Here is a 24,951-nt window from a genome sequence, read left to right as displayed (position 1 = left end):
TGTTTTCCCAGGCAGGGCTGTCACCTCCAAAGCCTTTTTTCCTGAAAAGGAGATCGTTACCCAGAGTGTCACAGTTCAGTCTGTTGAATACATTGTCCCTTAATGTGGGCCGGGCACCTGAAGGTGACCACTGATAATTCAGTCCTGTTGTCCAGCAGATGCCTATATTTTAGTACAGAAGGAATTTCAACCATACAGCAATGTAAATTTTCTGAGCTAGCAAAAAAAAAAAAAAAGGAAAAAAAAGAGAGAGAATTACTGTCTGCTTTAATACAGTAATGAAGCCATCACACTGACTCATGTACCTTGCTAGTTCTCCCCAGATTCAGTGACCAACAGACACCCCAAGGAAGTCCCAAGGGGAAAGTATGGCTCTTCTGTACTACAGGACAGAAATGTTATTCTTTCTGAGCCATAGATCTGAATGGTCAAGTAAATCCCAGTGTGCTTCGCTGGCCACTTTCTGCTGCACATACATCTCAAAACGCTACTTACATGCCTTTTTATTCTCACCTGTGTCGCCTTTTAGAGTAATACGTTTCTCGCTCATTGTGTGAGTTAATATTTGTTCCCTTTGTGTTAAACTTTCTTCTCTCTTCTTCCTAATAACCAGCGAAGTAGTGAATGAGTTCATCTTCACTTTGTAAAGTTAGCCTTTCTCAGCTTGACTTTGTCTTTCTGGAAAGCTCTAATTCTTTTTATCCAGTTATCGTATAGTAGCTACACTAGCTACTCCTTCCCAACTAAATGTGAATTTCTCTCCTCTAAAAAGGAAGAAAACTTTTGCTTTTACTTACTTTCCCCAGTGTTTCTGGGACACAAGCTCACCCGGATATTTAGGATTGTCTCTAGAACATGGATTTCCAGGATCAAATAAGTGTGAGAAACACTGGGCAGTGAAGTTAACAGTTTTCTTTAACAGATTATCAGACTTTGGGTTCATGCAGGAAAGCTAACTGGGAGGAAATTACACTCACAAATGTTGAAGTTCAGACAAGAAAGCTTTAACTGTCAGACTTTCCTTCCTAAAACAAAGCAAAATAATAAAGCATAATATCAAGTTGAACTCCAGAATTATACTGCATGGAGTTGAGTCCTGGCTTTACAACTTATTAGCTGAATGAACTTAGGGAAATCACGTAATCTCTCTATGCCTCAGTGTCCTCATCTATAAAATGGAGACAATAAAATAATGCTATCATAGGACAGCCAGAAATTATAAATTTTGATGTGCTAAGATCTCCAGGAGGGGCAAGAGTTTGTAGCTTTTAGCTGATATTCTGACCAAGAATCTACCCCCACCCCAAAAAAACAACCAATTCACATCGTGCTGAGCATACCTTTGGTAGCACTAACATAGGAATCTCTAATTATTGCTTGTGCTTCAAAGGCTCATTTCTAAAAACTCCATCATCTCAAAGTCCCGAAGAGTATTTAAATTTTATCATGTTGCTTTTTTATTGTTGACAAAGAACAGGGGGAATTAATTCAAACGTGTATTTTAGAAGAGCTAGAAAGCATGCTAATGACCTGTATACTAGTTTTTCTTACTTATCAGTTAGCTCTTTTGAGGAATAACGGGTGCATTATAACATTACTGGCCTAGAGTAGATTTGGGAACATGGAAAATTTGACCTTAGATATTAAAATTTGAAAAAAACGACAAGTATGCAAAATGAGTTTGTGTTGCAATGTTCTTATAATGCATTTTTTTAATAGCTTATGTTCACTACACTTATATGAATGGTTGGGCAAAGTATGAAGATCATGTAAAGTTTAATTAGCAGTGTTTATTTTAACTAGGAAAGAATTTTTTTAATGGTTTTCACAAGCTTCTCGTCATTAAGGAAAAGAATATGCATAGCTTGTAAATCTATGTCTCGTTGTTAGGCAGACCACGCTCCCTTTTTCTGTATCCTCATGCTGTCCCCTCTCCACCCCCTCCACACACACACATGTTTTAAAAGATTAGTGTCAGAATTTTCACACCATCCCGGCTTATCAAACTTACTCTATGATCATATTCCAGACATGCCAGATCCCCTTACTACAAGCATAACCCATCACAGATCTGAGCTGGACAAAACCAAGGTCATCTAATAATGGCTAAAATTTGCATTGTGCTTACTCTGTGCTAGCTAGCTTCTCTTCTAAGAATTTTACAACAATGAAGTCATTGAATCCTTCCAACAGCCTATGATGGCATTCTTCCTATCATCTCCATTTTACAGTTGAGGACACTGAGGCAGAGAGGAGTTATAGGACTTACTGAAGGCCATTCAGCTGATAAGAGGTAAAGCCGAGACTCAGCCCCACACCGTCAGGTTCTAGAGTTCTTACTCACTGTGCTACTGCCTTGGAGAGGCAAGTATATCCTTCCAGTGCTTCGAGGAGCAAACATTGCAGGCAGCACTTCTCTATCCCATGCTCTCTGGTCCTCAAGCCCCGGAGGGTTAGTATTGACCACACTGCATGGATGGTGTTGAAGAAGACTGGATCCCTTTCTGCAAAGGGTCTTCTGCAAGCACTCTTTCTGCGAGAGTGTTCCAAGACATAATGCCACATTTGGTCACTTGCAAACTCAGGCCTCAGTCAGCGCTTAATCCTATCTCATCTCTCCTTTATTCATTCACTAGTGTTATTTGTATATGCATCTGTATTGCAGGTAAGTTTTAAGTGTCTCGAATGAACTCCTGCGTTTCAGCCGTAGTGAGAAGTGCAGTGGACTATGAGCCAGAGGACAAGGGTGACCTGTAGGGTGCTCAGCATCAAGTCGCTTATCAGGACACTTCGTCTTTCCAGGTCTCACTTAAAATATCTCGAAAGTGAGAGCATCGAGTGTCTTTTTATTTTAGGTTTCATTTAACCTTTCCTTCTATAATGCCCCCCTTCACTACAATGCCTAGAATAGCTCTTTACACAGTACAAGTACCTAGTAATTATTGGTTCAAATAAATATCTAGAAATCCCTTTTTTTTAAAAGATTTTATTTTTTCCTTTTTCTCCCCAAAGCCCCCCGGTACATAGTTGTATAGTCTTCGTTGTGGGTCCTTCTAGTTGTGGCATGTGGGACGCTGCCTCAGCGTGGTTTGATGAGCAGTGCCATGTCCGTGCCCAGGATTCGAACCAACGAAACACTGGGCCGCCGGCAGCGGAGCGCGCGGACTAAACAACTCGGGCACGGGGCCAGCGCTCTAGAAATCCCTTTTAAAATATCCCTGACAAATTTAAAACCTGTGGTGGTCAGGAGTTTTAGACCCCTTGAAATATCCTTTATAGAGCTTGAAGGGCTTGTTAAAACACAGATGGCTGGACCCCACGCCCAGACTTTCTGAGTCACTAGGTCTGGGGTAAGGCCTGAGAATTTGCTTTTCTATCAACTTCCCAGGTGCTTCTGGTCTGGGGACCACATTTTAGAACCACTACCCATAGAGCACTTTCAAAACAGGCAAACACCTTTCCACTGGTTTCCCAGTTAAAAAACAATTAAAGAGCTTATCCCACCCAGTGGGTGGGATGACAGCTTCACGTGTTTCTTATCCTGTGCTGTCTGTATTTTAACAGGGGGCTCTGAAAGACTGCAAACCTCAACTTGAAGGAACAAATCCAGTTCTTGGCTTCGTGTCCCTCTGTCTAAGCTGCCTTTTGACCCACTGCTTCACTGAAATTGTCCTCTCGCTTGCGTACTAGGGCCTCCTGGTCGCCACATGCCCACAGTATTAACCGCAGCTAGTAACATGTGAAGGTGAAGAGCATGGGCTCAGGTGATAGACCAACCTTGGGTTCAGATGCTGGTTCCCCACTCTATATCCGGCCATGGTGGTTTCGTTTATGCTTTATTTTCTTTATCTGTAATTGAATTTTAATAGCAATACTTACCTCATAAGTTTGTGGGGTTTTATTTTGTTTTTTGGGGTTTCTTTTTTGCTGAGGAAGATTCACTCTGAGCTAACATCTGTGCAAATCTTCCTCTGTTTTGTATGTGGGTCACTGATACAGCATGCCCACCAATGAGTGGTGTAGGTCCATGCTCAGAAACTAAACCCAGGCCACCACAGCGGAATGTGCTGAACTTAACCACTAGGCCACTGGGCCATCCCTCTCATATGGTTGTTTTGAAGATTAAATTGTTTCTATGAGTTTGACTCTTTTAGATGCCACATGTTAGTGAGATCATACAGTATTTTTCTTTTTCTGTCTGACTTATTTACCTCAAGTTCATCCAAGTTGTTGTAAACAGCAGGATTTCTTTCTTTCTCGTGGCTGAATAGTATTCTGTTATATGTATCTTCTTTATCTATTCATCCTTAGACGGGCACTTAGGTTGTTTCCATGTCTTGGCGATTGTGAATAATACTGCAATGAACATGGGGGTGTAGATGTCTTTACAAGATTCTGATTTCAATTCCTTTAGATATATATTCCAGAAGTGGAATTGTGAATCATACAGTAGTTCTGCTTTCAGCTTTTTGAGGAAACTCCATACCATTTTCCACAGTGGCTGCACCAATTTGCATTCCCACCAACAGTGTACAAAGATTCCCATCTCTCCACATCCTCAGCAACACTTATCCCTTGTCTTTTTGATAAGAGCTATTCCAACAAGTATGAGATGATATCTCATTGTGGTTTTAATTTGCATTTACCTGCTGATAAGTGATGCTGAGCATCTTTTCATGTACCTCTTGGCTATTTGTATGTCTTCTTTGGAAAATTGTTTATTCAGTTCTTCTGCCCATTTTTTAAATCGGGTTGTTTGTTTTTTTGCTATTGAGTTGTATGAGTTCTTTATTTTGGATATTAACCCTTTATCCAGATATATGATTTGCAAATATTTTCTCCCATTCCATATGTTGCCTTTTCCTTTTGTTGATTTTGTTTGTTTTTTGGAGGTTTTTTTTGCTTTGCAGAAGCTTTAAGATAGCTTTAATTGTGTGTTAAATGTTTCCCGAATTTGCCTCTCAGGGTATCACATTCATTATTTCTATCATGGCTGCATACTACCTCAACTATCATTTTTTTCTTTAAATTAATCCATTTTACTAACAAATTATTGTAAAAGAAAACTTATATCATTATCATCAAAGGCATACCAACAACACTTGATAATTAGAAGGTTACCATAAAACAAATACAATGAAAACTGGAGTTTTTGGATTCTAGCCAGTTATTGTTGTTTTCTGCTGAAGGCTTTGCGCCTGAGACTTGCCCTCTTTTTATTAAAAACAGGGAAATTAGTAAGTTTTAGCTACTATAACAAATAAACTTTCACATTTCACTGGCTTCACACATTATAGTTTATCTTTCGCTATGTAACAGTCTGATGCAGGGCCGCTGACTGAGCAACCTGGACTCTTTCCATCTTGTGGCACCAAAAACTTCTGGGCCCAGAGATCTCCCTGCTTCCAGCCAGTAGATGGAGAAGGAGAACATGGGGAAGGCGCTTTATCTCTTTGGTCTGAAACTGACACGTCATTCATCCTGACCTTCCTTTGGTGTAAATCTCCCAGAGGCAGGTGTGCAGGGAGTGTGGGTTCAGGCTGGGTGGCCACTTCCCACAGCAGCTTTATAGTATGAAAGTGAGAACACAAGTTTTTGGTGGTCAAATTTTGAAATATATGCAGTTACAGTAAGACATAACCATAGTTCAACTGCAAACGTTGCACTACCAACTATATTACTTCTTCACTCCAATTAGCTCTCCTGTCTCCTAACCTTGATTCCACTCAGAAACTGTGTTCTGAGAAGTTAGCATCTTCCTTACTTAGCAAGGGTGCTGAAATCCATACGTACACAGAAGAAACCTTAGTTTCTCCCCACATGACACAAAGTTCGTGAGATAGTACCCAGTGCAACTATTCACCCTGTAGTAAACCTCAGAGCTTTCCTTGGCTCGCCTGAAATCGATGATGGGAAATAAGCTCTCTCCATATATGTGTCTGTGTAATAACCAAGAATGCACAATATGTTTGATAGGAACCTAAATATAAACCCAATACCTCCCTACATTTTAAAATCTGTGTATCCCATGACTATACTTTGACAGATTAAAGTATCTTTGTAGCTATTCGTTGACGTATGTCTGAAGAGTGTGAGACAGGGTGAAGCACTGTCACCCTGATTGCATGAACTGTGCTGCTACATTACGTCTGAAATGATTTTCTTGTACCAATTTCAAATCAGTGATGCATGGATATCTTTGAGTCATCACTAGTTGAAGGGGAGAGGAATTTCTAATTGGGTTGATGTAAATGAATCCATAAAGCTATTTGGAGTTTGACATTTGATGGAAATCTACAATGATTTAATCTTCCTGGAAAAACTTGCTTTGGTACTTTTTCATTAGAGAATATAGATAACAGGGTCAGCCTCTGGGAGTTGAGGTATGAGAGTGATGTTATGTGCTCATAACAGAGACAATTATACATTTATACCTGGGGATTTATGATTTACACCTGCATTTTTCTAGGTTGCTATTCATCAGCAAGATGGGCCTTTTTACTCACTGCCGAACAATGTAATGGATAAGAAACAGGGCCAGATACCAAATCTGCCCTTAAAGACAGGATGGAGACATGGATGGGTCATTTAGGAATGGAAATGTGTAGCTCTGGCTTGATAAGCAAGGCAGGCTTCAAGGGGCTTCATAATGTCAACCCTGAGTTCAGTGGAGATAATGGAGTGACTCAGTGAGAGGGTGGCATATAATAGAGTACGTAGTACTCCAGTTTTGGAAGATCTATGGAATGTAGAGCTTGTTTATCAAGTTGGGTGAAGTTCAGGAACACAACTCTTGCCTCCAAGGAGGCAGACTGTCAGTTTGCAGTGGAGAGGAGACTGTGACTCAAGAAACAAGGTTGCTCAGACACAGCTCTGGTTGGGTAGGTGCAGTGGTGAGGGCCCTTCACTGTCAGCTCCTGAGCCTTTGGTGGGCCTCTTATATTCCAGATCAGATTGAAACCAACCTGCCACAGGGGTTGCGTTAGGGCTTCCTATTGAACTGGGGAACTGGCAGAAGCTTTGCCTTTCCTGGCAGAGGAGGAGTGGGGGTGGAATGAGGTTAGTGAGACCAGGTGAGGGGAGCTAGAAGGCAGAGGAAAGAAAGAAAGTGAGGGTTGACAGCTATGTATTTACTGTGCCAACCTACACTCTCTGCTAGCAGTGCACTTTTTTCTCCCTTTTTCTTTTATGTCCCAATGAATGAGTTTTGCTGAGGGGGGACAGAGGCCCTGCTGTTAACACCTGACCATGGGAAGCCCATTGCTTCTCCCCACTGGTGCCACAGGTGTCCTTCTCGAAGTTCCGCTCCTTTCTCACCCTCCGGAGACAGCTGGAGCCTGTGGCAGGCAGGAGGAGGGGCTGTAATCATCCTGGTCAATCTCAGCTAACACTGTTCATCACCTCAGTTCTCTCTGGAAACAGCTTTCATTTATTAGTTCACAGAAGAAAGGAAATTTTGTCAAGGAACACTACGAAGTGACAGAGCTCTTAGCATCCCCATCTCTGGCTTCTCTGCCCTTGTACTGTCATGTTTTCCCCTCTCCCACTCTCAGGAGAGAAAGCACACCAATTATGCTCTTTACCCAAGGGCCGCTTTGGGAATCAAATGAAAATGGCAGCCAGTGACACCAGATTAAGTCTCCCTTCTTGATAGTAGTGAGAAGATGACCAAACCACCAGGTCGTCAATTCCATATAAGAACCAAGGATATGCAGAGGAAACAGGAAGAAATGTCACTGAAAACAGAATCTCAAAAAAACAAGGGCAGAATTGGAAGGGTCCTGTGAAGCTCTTTTGGTCGTTGTTGGAAGACTGGCATGTGTGTTGAAAAGATCAGGAAAATTTTTTTCTGTGCTCAGTCCTCTTATTCCTGGAGACCCCAGAAGTTGGAAGGGTCCTTATGAGGTGCTCTCTATCCCAATACCTTCCCCTTCAAACTGTAGAAGTGCTAGGAACGTGGCTGAACTCCAGGGTGTGACCTGAGCCTTTAGGAGTGGGAGTGGGAGCAGGGGGCTGACTTGGCTTAGCCTGGAAAACTTGGAAGAAAGACTTGCAAGTTCCCAGGCAGAGGCTGTGGTCAAAATACCTCTGAACTTGGATTCAGATTCTGGCTGTGCCAGCAACTGTGTGACTCAAGCATGTTTTACTCTTTTATTTCTCTCCAGATAGGTGTTCGTATCTATGAAGTGGGCAGATGGAACCGTATTTCATTCATTCATACAGCCATTCATGTTTATTGCAGTCACTGTGCTTTAACATGGAAGCATAAAGAGAAACACACAGTCCCTGCCTCAGAGAAGCTCTCAACGGAGTGGAGGAGACAGATGTTACTGACACTTATAAAACCATGTGAAAAGAACCATACTAAATGTACAAAGTGCTATTGAAACACCCAGAGGGAGCAATGGGATGTACCGGGAATAGGCATAAAGTGGCAATAGAGTAAGCAACATTTAAATCATGTCTCAAGCACAGATCTGTGCCCTGCCTACCAACCTATACCAAGCCATGGACCAAGTATAAAAGCCTGGCTGTGTGGAAAAGCCTGGTACGTTGGGGAATGAAAATGTTTAGCTGTGACTAGAACACAGCCTGTCTGGAGGCTGTGTAACAGTTGCAGACGCTGAAAAAGATAGATTTAGGCTCAGCTGTAAACAATCTCTTGTGACAATTCCTGTTACTCCATTGGCTATGAGGACAGACTGAAAACTGTAAACAGGAAATTTGGGTTGCACAAAGTCTGTTTTCGATAGATCAATCTGGCAGTAGACAGTTTGAAGAGCAGAGAAAGTGGAAGCACAGAGGCGAGTTCGGAAGATGCTGCTATGCGGAAAGAAGTGATGAGAGACTGAATTTTAAAATGGCAATAGTGATAAAAAGGAACATATCTGACATATAATTAAGGTATAAAAGCAACGTGATTTAGCAATTGATGGAGAGAGGCAAATGAGGGAAACAGGGGTGTCAGCGTGGTGTGTAAGGGTGTGAGGTAGCCTGTGTGTCCAAGTGAGGATAGTGGGTTAACTGAGGTGGTGACGTGGAGAAGCAGGAGGTTTAGGCTCGGGGACGGGAATTGCATTTCGGGTGGGAAGGCTTGGAGGACTTCAGTCTGCAGATCTGAGCATGTTGAGATGCTGCTGTTTAATGGGTGGTTGGAGACCCACATCTGGAGTTCAGGAGAAGAGAAATATTTGGGATTCCTTAGAGTAGCATGGGTTGGTAAAGCCTTAGGAGGAATGAAGTGCTCCAGGAAGGGCTTCTGACAGGACAGGCAGAAAAGAACCAAAATAAAAATCAGGGAACTTAGAATTTAAGTCTGTACTTCACTGATGAGAGCCTCTGCCTCCAAGGCAAACTCAATCTACTTTGGCCTATGTTTAGGTCAAGTTGAGAGCTATCAGGAGAAAGCCTACCTCCTTTCCTCTCCTAACACTGTCTTCCTGCTAGGGCTGTGTCCAAATTCTCTACATCTGTCTCGTAACCATCCCACCTTTAAAAGCAGTCAGGATCATAACCGGTCTTTCTTTGATGCTGTGTTAAATTGAGTTCTTCTAGAACCAGCTACCAAAGGTGATTAGATATACAAGGGATTTTTCAGGGGAAACACTTGTAAAAGATAAAGGTTGGGGGTGATAAGCCAGAGAAGGCAGGGAGGGCCTTCAGATATGATGGAGGTCTGACCCCTCTGAAGGAGAAGGGGAAGGAAGGAGGTTTGGGTAGGAAGCACCTCAGAGTACATCACAGTTCCAAGAACGATTTGGTCAGGCCCATGGGGAGTCTTCAAACCAAAATTACCAGTTAGAGGTACCCCACATCTCAGAGGAGTGGTTTCACGTGAGTACGCCCACCGTGCTTAATCCTTGGCTAGCAGGAGCCTGCAGCAAGTATGGCATGAACAGGGACTCCGTGCTGGATCCAGAGGAGCAGGAGCAGCTGGGGCCATCAGTCCTAAAGCCTTCCTGCAGTAGGAGATCCTCGTGGCACCTTCATGGCCAACACAGACGCCCTCAGTGACTCAGTGACACTTCTTCCTAAATGTTCTAATAGCATTTATTGTCCAAATCAGTCAAATAAGACTCAGCATGTGTAGTCTTGTACCATTATTAATTATTTCTCTTTGTGTCCACCCAGCTAGTTATAAACTCTTCTTTAAACATCAGTGGCTGGAGTTGCATCCTTAACTCAGAAGGCATCTAAGTGTTCATCATAATGAGAGTTGTTTTATTTTCATTACTTGAACTTATCTGAGGGAAGTTAACAATGGGGATTCTGACTCAGGAAGTTGGGGTAAGGAAAGTTAAGAGAGAATATGATTCGGGTAAGGCGTTCCATAGATATTGCCATGAGGGAGGGAGAAGTAGAGCATGAAGTAGATATGCTCACTGGAGGAAAGCAGACACTAGGGCCTTGGCCCATACATTGGATGAGAGGAAGTCCAAGTAGGCACGCAGAACACCATATCCAGAGAACACGGTGGAAAGGGCTAGTTTAGGGCAAGAACTAGCATGGGGGAGGTCCAGCAAGGTAGAGTGGAGAAGAGTTTCAAGTAGACGTCACGTCACTGCAGCTCTCTCTCTCTCTGTTTTTTTTTTCACATTATAATACCTCAAAAATTAATCATAATTTCTTAATGTCGTTAGTTATAGACATTGAGTATACAAATTCCAGTTGTTTTTGTCTTCTTTTTTAGCATTGCAATGGTTGATGCATCTTTTAAGTCTTTTAATCTCTCCTTCCCTCCTCCATCTCTTTTCTTTTCCTTTTTTCTTTTCTTGCACTTTATTTGTTTGTACTGTAGAATTTACCACAGTCTGGATTCTGTTAGTAGCGTCCCAGGGTGCAGGCTAACATGTACTTCTGACCTCTATGTTTTTGTAAATTGGTAACTGTCTCTACAGGCTCGATCAGATTCACGTTAGAGTCTTTTGGCAAGAATACTTTATAGGTGGTAATGTGTGTTTCCATCGAGAGGCACATGATATCTGATGGTCACTCTGAAGCTCCCTTTTTTTGAGAATTACTCTCTCTACCCACAGAAGCAGTTTTCATACACCATGACTCTCCCTCTTAACCTCGGAGAATTGGATCAGGGAGACACATATCCCAAGCTGACCTGCCTAGGAATTTTGAATTGGGGTCCGATGAACCTAATTAATTGAGCTTTCCTTGAACTGAGCTAACATGTTCAAGCCAAGGGTCTTGGAGACTGTTGGGATAACCAGGTATGCTAGGAAACAGGAGAGCTGGCTTGCAGAAAGACAAGAGTGAGTCAGGCATTCAGAGGAGAGCCGAGATGAGAGATAGTGTGACTCCAGGGAATGAGACTGAGAAAGTAGTTGTCTGGACTCTTGAGGAATTTCCATTCTTGGCCCTAATCCTGAGCCCCGTCCCCTTAGATTCTGCGATAACTCATCAACTCTAGAATAAATTTCCTATTTTGCTTACTCTAGTTTTAGTGAGTTTCTTTTAGTACAGCCAAACAAAATTGACTGAGATAGTGTTTTTTTGACACACACAAAAATAACAAGACACAAACAGGAAATTCAGGAATGTGTAATATGCTGAGATGTAGGTAAGCAAGAGATTAGCATTAGGAAAACTGCGAAGAGTAGCCCTGGAAAGAGTGGCCCAGACAAGACAGCTCTTAGTCTGGTAGGAACCTGATAACTAAATGAGTTATCAAGTCAGGGCCTAAGCATACAGGATCTGGTTGTAGGGAGTAGGGTGGAGGGTGGAGCCTTCATCACATGAACAAGGCAGAAGAAGTTGGTTGTTAGGAGTCAGGCAAAGGTCAGAGACAGACTAAGACCTTCTGATCTGTTGAAGATGAGATCTATTGAGATGCAATTCATTCATGCATTCAGTAAGAGTTTTTGGGTGGTTACTACATTCTAGGGAATTTAGTGTATTAACAGACTGAGTTGGGGGTTCAGAGTACCCTGGGGTGGAGCCAACCTGAGAGTGGAGACTCCATGGTACCTCCTGTGGAGGAGAGAAATCTGAGAGGGCAGAATCAGGCAGGGAGCCAGTCAGCTCATGATGTGGAGTAGATGACAGATTGTTAGAATTTGGAAAATTCTGGGACAAAACATCCCTGAGACTGAAAACTGAAAGTTGAAACTGAAAACTCGGGAAGTAATTTCTTTTAAGGAGTGACAGAGAAGTGGTAGGGCATGAAAGAGTGACTCAGAGAGGGAGACAAGAAGGTGTCAACACACAGCTTGTCTGTTTGTCAGTTTCTCCTAGGGCCTGGTGGCAGCTGACAAACCTATAAAAAACACCTCTTGTGTCTCTTTAGGCTGAATGAACTGTGTCATCACATACTTGGTCTACTTTACCAAAGTTAAAATTTCAGGAGGATTTGGAAGACTATAAACTCTAGTCTTTCCCAATTCAACCCAGTCTTACCAGATAGGCAAGAGTAGACTCCTTTATCATAATTCAGCTCAACATCTTCTGGTTTAACCTTGAACTCTGCCCTACTTGAAAGAAGAGATATAGTGAGAAAAGAGGAAAAAGAAATAGAAAGAAGGATAAAAATTAAGAGATGCCTCATAATCTGTTGCTCATCTTGAGGTGAAATTAGGTCAAACACCTAACCTCCTGTGACCTCCTTTCTAATCCTGCTTATAACTTTGAATATCTTATAATCATAGATATTGCTTTTCATAAAGATTCCAAAAGCATTTCCCCCGGGGATGTCAGGGACTCCCTATAGAGTACGTTATTTAACCTTGACAAGATGTGCTAAAAACAAACATTAATAATGACAGATTAGGAAAATACTCTTGGCTCCACTTTCTTTTCTCTTAACCTTGTTTCTAGTACTGTTGTTCATGGCATTAAATAGAGTCAAAAGGTCTGGGGCTGAATCAGAAACTTCTTTGTGGCTTCTGCCCAGCCTGACCAGGAGCAAATTATTTAGCTTCCCCAAGCCTCCATTTCCTCATCTGTAAAATGGAATAATAGCACTTGCTCTAATTCCTTGCTGGGTGATTTTAAGGACCATGTATGAAAACACCGCAGATGGTACAAATACCAATGAAGATAGCTGGGTCCTTTAGTAAATCAGCATAGCTGAGTAAAGAATCTGTACCAGAACCTAATTTTTCTCCTCACTAGCTCTGTGGCCTTGGGTAATTGATTTGAATTTAAGTCTTGGTTTTTTTCACTTATAAAAGAGATATGATAATATTCTCTGTGTCATATGGGTTTTTATGAAGATGAAAATGATGTATGTATAAAGTATTAAGAATATATTAATGATTATAATTCTTAATAATGTTTCAGAATAGAATAATGACATTTTGGCAAAGGATAACCTGAAGGCCAAACATGTGAATTGATTATTTTTTTCTTGTTATCAAAGTATTAGCATAATTTTAAATTAGTATGTCTATATCAGATCTTTTCAAAAATATTTGTGTAAAGAGTTATTCTGATTTTCATGAGAGTCAAATTTAAGCAAGACGCAATCACTTGAAAATAAAATATAGAATTCAGTTACACACCAAAAATGAATGAGTGCTTCCTTAAAGCAAAAATCCTTTCTATATTTTATTTTTTTAATGAAATTTTTTAGAGAACAAAAATGTTATGGTCTATTTTTATTTGTCATTTATCAGTTTAGTATTCTCTTGAATTGAGAGAAATATGGGTTATATGCGTAGGGATAAATTAATAAGAAAAGGATTTGGTTAAACAATTATGGTTCAGTTTTATACTGAAATTGTTACCATTCAAAGGAGCTCCTTCTTATGTTTTTTAAAAACAGAAATATTCTACATTTATACTGGTTAAAATCTAATGTTCTTTAACCTTTTATTTCCTTGCAAGATAATAGTTGGAGAAACTGCTGTGTTTTGCCTACAACTAGCCACAAGAGATTTTGAAAACCAGGAGAAAACTATTTTAACTGGAGACTGTTGCTATATAAACCCACTGGTGCGGCGAACTGTACGATTTCTTGGTACGTGTTCATGGAATTGTTTTTATTGTTGCTGAAACAATGTTTATGTATAGGCTCACCTTTAAAATGGCCAGCATTTTAACTGTATGCAAATATTAGATTATATCTTCTTTGAAATGTTTTAATTTGGTTTTAAAAATAAACATTGCATACTACTTTCTCTTTTATATTGCAAGACTCCAGGTGTCATTTCCATATTATTTTAACAAAGAACACCACCTTTGGATATTTAAAATTCTTTAAGAAACTAAAAATTACATAATTAAAAGAATTATTTACTGTGTTTATGAAATTTCAGAAACAGTGCTTAGGGAGAAATGATAGTAGGTAGGTTGTTGAAAATCATGAAGGGCAAGAAAAATAGCTTGACATACAAAAGAAATGTTGCATTTGTTAATTACCACGTGTAGCGCTCCATGCGCTATTTCTGAGCTGTTTTTTAATGTCAGCAAGAATGTACTGGTGATTTTATTAGAGGACAAGCTTTACTGGTAATTTAACTTTCAATCTCAAATTCTAGCATTAATACATATGAATATTGATGAATTACTGAAAATCATCCCGATTCAGTGGAAACTTGGTCAAGACAAATTTTTTAACTGACACGATAAAATTTAATATAAATGATTATTTCCTGGATTTATCAGATTAAAAAAAAGTATGTCTGTTTATACTGAATAACATTTAAGATAAGTTCTGATTGGTATTAAGATTAAGGATACCACAACTCTTCTATATATTTCTCATATCGATGGGATCAAGATGATGACTTTGGACATATTATGTCTAGATCACCTAATCTATATATAAACCCATTTAAAGACTAACCAAATGTCATCATGCCTTTAAATCTCTCTGAGGATGAAAGGTCTTCGTATCTAAGACTGTTCTTTCTATTGCCATCAAGTTATACATGTCCAAAGCCCTCATTTATACTGTAGCAGGAATAGCTTTTATATAAAACATTAAAAAATTATTTTTTCACATCCATCAATATTGTGTTCTTGACTCATTTCTCTTTATATGAGTCATTTAATAACAAAACAATCAATAATATATTCAGAACTGCAAATATTTGTTGAAATTGACACTATCTCAACACTGTTAAGCAAATTATATTATACTTAAGTAAAATATTTTTATGCATTTGCACACATATTTCTAAAGAATATATGGCACAAAGTGTGCTTTTAAGTCTTCACATTATTCTTCTTATATCATTTTATAAAATATTTAGGCGTGCTTGATTTGTTTCTTGTTCCCTTGTTTATCATGATTTGGATGTTTCTGATTTGTTATAATAAAATGGGAAGCCTCTAAGCAAAGCATTACTGCATAATAGGACATCATTATTTATGGTAATTTTATTCTTCAAGTCAGCAGAGGGATGCACTCATGGGATCTCACTTTAATAAGTATCTTTGTAGTTAACTACAGCATTGACCTTGGGCCTGATGCACTGACATTTTAATTCCTAAGCACATTTGGGAACTTTACAAGTATCAAGAGATATTTCCATATCCTTATCAAATAGTTCTCTCTATTTTAAACAGGAAAAATTATTACACCAGATAAAAGGAATGGTTTGGTTAAATAAAATGAGTCCATCTTAGCCTAGATTTCAAGAGGGTGGAGATGAAGGCTTGTCATTTAGGTTCCCAGGCTAGGCCATGAGATTTGGAAGGAGAAGTTGAGTACCGTAACATTTTATTGAGTTCCACTCGCTTTTATTTCTCTACCTCTCCAAATTTCTACTTTTGATAACATTTACTTGACTCATGGAAAAGGGGTAAGATGTAAAAAAGAGCTTTGTGTTGTTTCCTTTTAAAATTTTGGATAAAGAGAGAGCTAAGGTCTTTGCTTCATTTGTCTATACACAGAGTTTTGCTGTGTGCAGACTTGTGTGCATAAACCTTTTATAATCTTATGTAATATTTTGAAAATGAAAAGGACGGCCATGCATCTAATGCTGGAAAATTATTTGATACTGCACAGCTTTCCTGGTGCTTTCCTGCACAATAGCCAATAATTATGTAACTCTTAGGAAACAAACGATCCAGAAATACACTGAGAAAAAAAGCAGCTAATTATTATAATAGAATTATATGACTTTTTAATGCACCAAGTATTGGGGAAGTATTTTTTTGGTGTAGTTTTAAAATGTCCTGATGGATTTAATTTCCCCAAATTATGAAAGAATGGGGTTCTTTTCAGTGCCACATCCTTGAAAGTTGTATTTGTAAGTTTAATTGAAAATGATGCCAAAGAATTTATTTTGCCTACCCTACTTAAGTACAAAGATAATTTTTGGCAATAATGATCAATAACATTGAAATTAGAAAATGTGTATTTGAGTTAATTGGCATGTTTCTTACAGAAGGGGGGGAAAATCTATGTACTTAATTTTATACCTTCAGGTAACCCAAGCAAATAAATTTTAATACTGTGAAGATAATTGAAAAATAATAATTTTGATGGTTTTATTGTTTATGAACTTGCCCCAAATTTGATAAACTAAAACTCGATCCATAAAAGATAAGGTGAAACTAAGTTACTAGCTGTTATGTGACTTTTAAAAATGTGTTTCTGAAGGCAATGTAGAGATGAATCTGAAAACATTCTGCTTTACTTAAGATTCTCCATGATATTTAAATGAAAACTGATGGCGTTGGATTTTACTGCTAATTGGCACCTCCCACAGAGTTAATATCATTCTGAATGAGCTTAAGAAGCATAATCAAAGGGAGAAAATGGCTTTGTTTTATGTAGTCAGAGAAAAAATATTTTCAAATATGGAGAAAAAATAAAGATGGCTAGCATTAGTAGAAAGTGATAGACTGAACTCTCTCAAGGGAAATGAATGTGTCTCCATTTAAAAAATCTCATTACTCAACCACAGCCTTAGAATATATTTTCTTCTATCTTATGTCTTATAAACCTGCCATGCATAAAAATGTAGCCAGTGGTAGACAGCTCAATATGTTAAATAATTTAACACTCCCACCACTCCAGAAAGCGAAGGGAGGAACTGGAGAGGAGTGAAGTGGAAGGAACCATATGTATGTATGTAGGAACTATTTTATAATTTCTAAAATATTTCCATGTTGGTTTATTGTAAACTAAAACACAAAAACCTGAAGAGTTAAAATGATTTGTTCTCTTCCCCAGGGATTTATACGTTTGGACTATTTGCTACAGATATCTTTGTCAATGCTGGACAAGTAGTCACGGGGAACCTGGCTCCACATTTTCTTGCCCTGTGTAAGCCCAACTATACGGCGCTTGGATGTCAGCAGTACACACAGTTCATCAGTGGGGAAGAGGCCTGCACGGGCAACCCAGATCTCATCATGAGGGCAAGGAAAACATTTCCATCCAAAGAGGCGGCCCTCAGTGTCTATGCAGCTATGTATCTGACAGTAAGTAAGGCTTATAAACCAGTCTTCGTCTGTCTTCCTGTGAATTCTTCCAATGCAGAAATTATTTCTCCCTGCCATAATGGAACTCGCATTAACAGCTTTCTGTAGGCCATTTAATTTGCTTTTAATAATAGCTGTTTGTACTGTGAATAAAATTAAGTCAGTCGACTCTCATGAGACTATGTGTGGGTAGTTGGTTGCATTAAAAAATACACCATTAGCATTTCTATTTGAGAATATGTTTGTCTTTATATTAAATAGGGCTTAATGGAAGCAAATTTGTCCTGTAACAGGCCCATAAACTTGTAATAGCGCAATTAAGAGACCTACCCAAGCCTCTCAGCTGCCCGCTCAAGCTCTAATATGCTCTGGTGGGAGCAAAGGGGCACTCTTTTTCTAGAAAGTTCTTTTGTTTTTGGTAACTATATCATCATAATATCTCAACCAGCGTTTTATATTTTCTCGTAGAAATGACCAAAATGTCCTTATAAATTATGTTTTTTCCTTTATTCTTGAGTATTTGCCATTATTTTAGGGCTAAGAGTCAGGCCTCAAGTGTAAGCCAAGGCCTCGGGATGGGACCCTTAGATGGAAGTAAGTGGTCACAGCTGAGTGCATTACTGATGTGCAGGAGTAGAAAGAAGGGCAGCCTCGGCAGGCAGCTCTTGATCCCCGCGTTCGTGTCGTGGGCCTCTCCGTGTCTCACCAGGATCTACTGTGCTGCTGTGGCGTTGGACTCCAAAAGTGTGCTCTGTAGGCTTTTCCATAGCTCCAAGAAAAAGCTGAGAATTTAAATATCTTTTTGGATTCTCCTTTCCACTGGTACCAATAGCGACTTCTTTCTGATTTCAGCTCATTGACAAGAGATCTCAGGACCGATATGAAACCAAATTGAATCGTTTCTAACGACTTAAAAAAACTTGGAGTTATTTTTACCCTCAAAGAGCTATTCAACTGTGGAAATGTTTCTAATGTTCCTAATGCACTCATGTCAGATTAACTCTAAGAGCCGAGAGAATAGACAGTAATACCCTATGACACCTCTACTTGAGATTGGAAATAAAGGTTACTAAATAAAGAACAATTTAGGAAGGGCAATATAGCATTGTACATAACATTCACAACAGCAGGATAATTTTGGAGGTCCCAAGTCTATGCATTTTAACATTTTTAAAGTTTTTGAGCCAAGCTAATTCTGTCCCTCACAGCCTGGACTTGAAAAAAAAATCCCATCAAGAAAATTTGGGGGCCAGCCCAGTGGCGCTGCGGTTAGGTTCGCACATTCCACTTCTCCGGGGCACGGGGTTCGCTGGTTTGGATCCTGGGTACGGACATGGCACCACTTGGCAAGCCATGCTGTGGTAGGCATCCCACGTATAAAGTAGAGGAAGATGGGCATGGATGTTAGCTCAGGGTCAGTCTTCCTGAGTGAAAAAAAGAGGAGGATTGGGAGCAGTTAGCTCAGGGCTAATTTTCCTCAAAAAAAAAAAGAAAAGAAAATTTGTAGAGTTAAGAATCAAATCCCGTCATATCCATTTTCTCTTCCGCTGTCTTCTGATTTTGCAGTTTGTCAGTTACAGCTCCCTTCTTGCCCTCTTACTGTGCTACAACTCTGTTCCTCTAATTCCCCCTGATTTCTCTAGCCCACCAGCTTTGCTTTCTGCTTCACATTCTAAGTTACTTCTAGACTTGAGGTGAAGTCTGCTAATCCCTGCATATTCTTTTCTACTCACTAAATTACTTGAATACATGTTCCACCTCTCCCAGAAGATGTAGCATTCAGCCTTAAAATGAAGATTTAAAACTTGAGTGAATCGGAAATCATAAAATATTTTTCATTCACTGTTATCATATCTGAATCTGATGTTTATATTTGTACCTGGGTATGAATTGCAAATATATCTTCACATACATATATGATCAAGCCAATGACTTGGGACAAATTCCAGAGTACTCTCTGACCCCACATACTGTTTTACATGGTTATCTTAGCACTAACAGATGTTAGATTTTACTGTGTAACCAGGGTTTGCCAATGGTGGTGGATGTGCTAGTATATTAAAATACTTGGTCTTTTTATTCTGCCAAAATGGTGTTTCAAAGGCATTGCTGTGGGAGAAGGCATTATCCTTTTATGTACTGGAAAAATCTTAATTATCTTGTCTTGCCCCTGGGCTGCTGACATTTCTTTTAGCAACTTCTTACTTGATTTGTTTTAGCAACTTACTTTCACACATTTATTTAAGGGACTTCTGAATTATAAACCAGACCGTTCTGGTCTATAATAAAGACTTGGAAATGTTTGTAATAATAATTACTATTATAGCAAATGTTTATTGAGCATTTACTCTGTGTCAGGAACTAAGTGCTTCACTTTTACTAATTTATTTAATATATTACTAATAGTTATGTATTATTAAAATTTATTTTTATTTATCATTATTTATGTAATAATTGTTTATTTGTACTAATTTATTGAATCCTCATAAGAACTCCTTAAGTAAGTAGTATTATCATGCCCATTTCATGGATGAGGACAATCAGAAAGTGAAGTAACTCGCCCAGACCCATAGAACCACAAATTTTCCTGGCTACAATGATTCCGAATATTCCAGAGAGGGAATCATTGAATCATATTAGCCCTAATGTGTGCATGGTCAGCTGAATTTCCTCCTATTCCCACATGACCTCAGCACCTGTCAAGGTTAAAGCCAAGGGTTCAGATGGTAGGTAGATACATTTAGAGAAAAAAAAACGTTTAGTAACACTTCAGCATTTGGAAATCTTCTATCATTAAACAGTGGTTCAGACTCAAAGACAGGATTCCTGCTTGTAATTACATTGAAGGGTACCTCTGTCTTTTAAACAATAGATTCTGTTCTCTGCTAACTGCTTTTCTCTTTTCTCTACCACCCCTTTGTGTGTGCCTGTGCATGTGGGTGGCTGCTATGGCAACTCTGAATATAACTCCTGCTGCAAATGTAGGCATTACAGTCAGGTTTTGCTGTTATATTTGAACTTACATACAAATGTATTTCTTCCCAGCTTCACTGGAGACACCTTGGAAGGACTTTATAATAGAAATGTTGGGGTATTTCAAACTAATACTGTCTTGTGAAATGCTTGCAGAATTTTGATGAGTAGGTAAATAGGGAAAAACAGCCATATATTCAATATTCGCTGTGGAAATAGGCTTATTGCTGTGTTTAGGTAGAGATATATTTGTTTAATGTGGTGTAGGTGTTATAAATAAATGTAAACACATAAATAAAAATAAATGAGCCCTATTATGAAGTATGCAAAGAAGAACTGAGGAATATTTTTCTGATTCTTCTCCTTGTGGATTAGTAAATAAAATTAAGGAACTTGAACTCTCCCTTAGCATCTGACTTTAATTGAGGCTTTGGGGATAATTGGATCACAGAGTTAGTCTCTTGGCTTTACTGAGAACTTTCAGAGAGAAAAATCCCTATGCCTGTTTTTGCAAGTGCTGTTGGTTCCCCAGGAAAGCATTCTGAAGTTTCTTTAACCCTCCATCATTAAATTTATAATTCACTGTTAAGTTGCATTGGAATAATATTTAAATTTAGCTTTGTGGTATTTCTTTTCATATAAAATGGGTAAAGGTTTTTCCAATTAAAGTCAAATGAACTTCAAAATTGAGAATGAGAAATAATGTTTGGTGACTTTTTGGGTAACCTCATAAACCATTGAATCAGAAAGACATAAAATGATCTCTTTAGGTCACTTTCAATTCTGACCTTAGATGTTCTGAAAATGTTAAAAAAAAAAAAAAAGGAAAGGTCAGCCACATTGGTTGGCTTGTTTCCATTATCTGTTGATGCATAGCAAACCACCCTAACCCCAAAATAACAAGAATTTATTATCCGTAGGATTCTGTGAGTTGACCTGTGGTTTTCTTGGTGGTCAGTCAGTCCTTGCTTCTCCCCTCTGTCACGTTCAGCTGACCAGTCGGCGGGGGCTGGACCTCTCATCCTCAAGTGGCTTTTCTCGCAGGTTGTCCTCCCCTGTCAGTGTCTTAGAGCAGCCTTCCAGAGGGCAGAGGCCCGTGCTGCAAGGCATCTTCAGGCTTAGGCTCCAAAACTTGTTCAACATCCAGGGTGGAGAAATAGACGCCACCTGTAGTTGGGGAAGATCCATTGAAGTCGGATTGTAGAGAGGTGCGTGTACTGGCATAGAAGGAATTTGTGGACACGAAACAAAGTATTGCAGTCTTTTCCCAGAATATTAGTGAAAAGCTCTAAAATATCATTTCCCTCCCCCTCCCTCCTCATTGGTAGCCAGTCATTCATATCATTCTAGTCTCCCTTCCCATGCAGCCATCTTTTATAATAAGCTCACAAGGTCCCAGGTGCAGCAGTTACTGCTACTGGCTGCCAAGACAAGGGTTAAATAAACAGCCCACTGAGGTCTGTGCACCCCTCCTTTAGTGACTGTTTACCTAATTCTACATAGGGATGTGAACAGGCCCTCCTTCTGGCGTACAGGAATTTGGGGAATGCATGCCAGCTTACTTGCAGCCGTTGATTTCATGAGCCTGGTCAGGGCTGTGTTTGGAGGAGAAGGATTGGGTGGTAAAGAGAAGAGCTCTGGACTGCCTCTGCGTATTTGTCTTCACTGGCTGATGAGATCTGGCTGCCATCAGAAAGCCATTCCATAAATCTTCCCTCCCAGGAGTAATTTAATGCTGAAAGATATAAGGTCCCTGTGCTCAAGATTTCAAGTGAGCAAATTTGCGTCTACTAGATAATGTATCAAAAAGTATTTATTGAGTACCCACTTGTAATGTGACTCCTATTCTGTGACTACTGGTGCTGCAACCACTGTTACTAGTCGATGGACATGTCCCCTGTCAGCCTTCAGCTACGTGTTATTGGTAGGAGGTTGGGGAAGGTACAAAAGACATCTGTGAAGTACCCATTGGGTTCCAATATTTTCATTACCGTCGACCTCTTATAATTTACTCACCTCCTCTTCTCCCACACCCCTCCCTGAACTCTATGCTTTTAAATCTTCTATTTAACATATTAATACTTTCCCATCCCAACTTAGGCCCAGATTTTAAACAATGATCTGTAATAATAAAAATATAATAATGCTGTTTTGAAATTGCACGCATACAATTATTACAATGGTTGGGATGATGAGAAGCAGTCAAGTAAATGATTAAAGACACAGGGACACTCTGCATCTTTACCTCAATTTTATCTGGCTTCTGTCAGTGACACTTTTATTTGGATATTCTGTATTTGACATGTGGCTCTGGAATGGTATCTAGTTCTCCAGTCATGTCACGGAAATTCCTGTGTCTCCCACAGTTTATCAGAACCGCTGAGCAGCATGAGATCACCAGTGTGACCAACTGACTTAACATAGTTCTAGCCAAAAGTGAAGCGCACTGATGTTTTAGTTAGTGCATGGCAGCTTATTATGGGTAAATCTACTATTCTATTAGGCTCTTTGAAATATTGCAAAATATGTCACAGAATTCCATTAATAAGTCTGGGGCTTCTTACATATTAGCAAACTTCAGCTTGGGGATTGCTGGCAGCATTTGCACATTCTAATTAGGAAAACAGAATTTACTATTATTGGGCAATATAAGATAGTCAGGGCTGCATTATGACTTGCAGTCCCTAGGCTCCTACTTGTGCCTTCATGGGCTCTTTCTGCCATTAAAAAAATGAATATTTTACAACTTCATTGCTATAAAAACAAATTTATAAATATCATATAGTAAATATTTTCTTCAACCTAAATGTTTACTTTTTCCTTCTGATTTTAAAAGAAATGAAGACAGTTTCATGGGTCCCTAGAAGTATCATGGGCCCTGGGTACAATGCCTACTGAAATTTACCCTGAGGATTGTCTGTAATAAAGTTCTAGGTGGAATATGATTGTTAGTGTATCCGGTGAGATCCACTCTGTCCAAGAAGGAAGAGATCATTGCTGCAAGCACCAGGGGTGAGGGCTTCAGAAGTAAGCGGTACTTGGGGTGGGTCTTGGAGATGAGTATGAATTGAATAGGTGAAGAAGAGGCATTCCAGGTAGGGGGACAGCTAGAGCAAAGGCAGGGAGCAACAAACAACAGATACAATTAGAAACAAGTGAAGCAGGGACCTCAGATGGGGAGTGTAGGAGGAGAATTTAGGGACTTAAGGATTAGCAAGAATAAATAAATCAGGAAGACCTTGTAAACCAACCTGAGGCTTCATGCTTGAGTTAATAAGCAATATGGGGCTGAAAAATGATATTAGAGAAGCAGTGCTTCAGAATGGTTTTATTTAATTCAATTCCATAAATACATATTGAATACCTTGAATGCACCAGGCCTGTACATACTGATATAAACTCCTTGTCAAGTTTAAAAATGGTCTGATAGAGAATAAAGTGGGAATTAAAAAGGAAAAGAATTAAAAGTAAAGAGAACATTTTGAGGAGATTGTCAAAGAATCTCAGACTTGAAATGATAAGGATTTGAATTCAGCTGGTTTCCGTAAGATTGGGAGCCCTATGCTGATGAGACCAGAGTTAGATGAAATGAAGCGAAATGAAATTCATAGTTTCTGAAGGGTGGAACGAGCTGCCAAGTACCTGAGCCATGGCAAGGTGAGTATAGATTTGAGCAGTGGAGGAACCCCTAAGCATTTTCTCTTAGAGCACAGAAATAGGAAAGTCAGAGCCAGTGCTCTGGGTGTACACCTCAGGGTTTTCACACCATCCCCAGCTTACTTAGATGCCGTGGCCAAACATAGCCACATCCCTGGACCCAGTTTTAGTATTCCATTCTGCTGCTGTATTTCAGCCCCTGGCCCCCACCTTCCATTCATTGAAAAATCACTACTTGTCTAGCATCGTACTAAGTACTTTATATGCCTCAAACTTCACAGTGGCTGGAATGAAAGTATGGCTGTCTTCACTTTACAGCTAACAAAGCTGAAGATACAAGAGGCTAATTAACTAGACCAAGGTTATTCAGCTAGTATTTGGTAGAGCCAGGAATGTGACCGAGCTCAGTGTGACTCCAATGCCAGTATTTGGTCTCTTACATACATTACCTCCTGAGATACGTCCAGTGAAGACAAGGCTGCCACATTTTGAGTTATCTTCGGAGTGCAGTGGACACACAGTAGGTGAAGAAAACTTGTCAGTTGATTTTATTTGAATGTTGCACAATATGAATTAAGAAGGCTGTGGAAAAAGTGTGCACTACATAAGTTCTTGTCTCGTGTCCTCTTTTCCACGTGGCCAAGTAGCTCAAACACTAAAAGTAATATAAATAATTGTGATTATTGGGTTTTAACTGTACTTTGATTTTAAGTTAATGCATCTTTTATTCTTATGACCCTTAATTTTTAATAGCTTATGTTCTGCTCATCTTTGGGATGTTAAAGAATTTGAATTACTTTTAAAATGGCAACTTCTCAGTTATCTTTAATTGGTTTACCATGTATGATAATTGGCTACATAATTACCTAACTAGTATTGGCAGTGCTTAATGCCAATGAGACCCCATGGTAGGCAAAATCACTTGACGGGGTC

General features: G+C 39.4%; 1 protein-coding gene and 1 long non-coding RNA gene across 5 annotated transcripts in view; one reads left to right on the top strand and one right to left on the bottom strand.

Annotated features, from left to right (window-relative positions):
- PLPPR5 (phospholipid phosphatase related 5) overlaps positions 1 to 24,951 on the top strand; it is a 106,084-nt gene that overhangs the window by 24,459 nt on the left and 56,674 nt on the right. For all 4 annotated transcript variants that reach the window (XM_070486900.1, XM_070486899.1, XM_014851522.3 and 1 more), the window contains exons 2-3: positions 13,837 to 13,969; positions 17,138 to 17,388. In XM_070486900.1, the coding sequence (XP_070343001.1) occupies positions 13,837 to 13,969; positions 17,138 to 17,388 (384 nt within the window). The remainder of the gene's footprint in view (positions 1 to 13,836; positions 13,970 to 17,137; positions 17,389 to 24,951) is intronic.
- LOC123277689 (uncharacterized) lies at positions 17,412 to 24,642 on the bottom strand. The gene is made up of 3 exons (XR_006514845.2): positions 24,468 to 24,642; positions 21,924 to 22,096; positions 17,412 to 21,528 (listed from the first exon to the last, which is right to left on the bottom strand). It is a non-coding gene; the product is annotated as an uncharacterized lncRNA (long non-coding RNA).

The sequence above is a fragment of the Equus asinus genome, chromosome 16 (assembly GCF_041296235.1).
Source record: "Equus asinus isolate D_3611 breed Donkey chromosome 16, EquAss-T2T_v2, whole genome shotgun sequence".
Classification (NCBI taxonomy): domain Eukaryota; kingdom Metazoa; phylum Chordata; class Mammalia; order Perissodactyla; family Equidae; genus Equus; species Equus asinus.
Note: the sequence above shows the minus strand (reverse complement) of the source record. Positions and strands in the feature narration are given on the sequence as shown.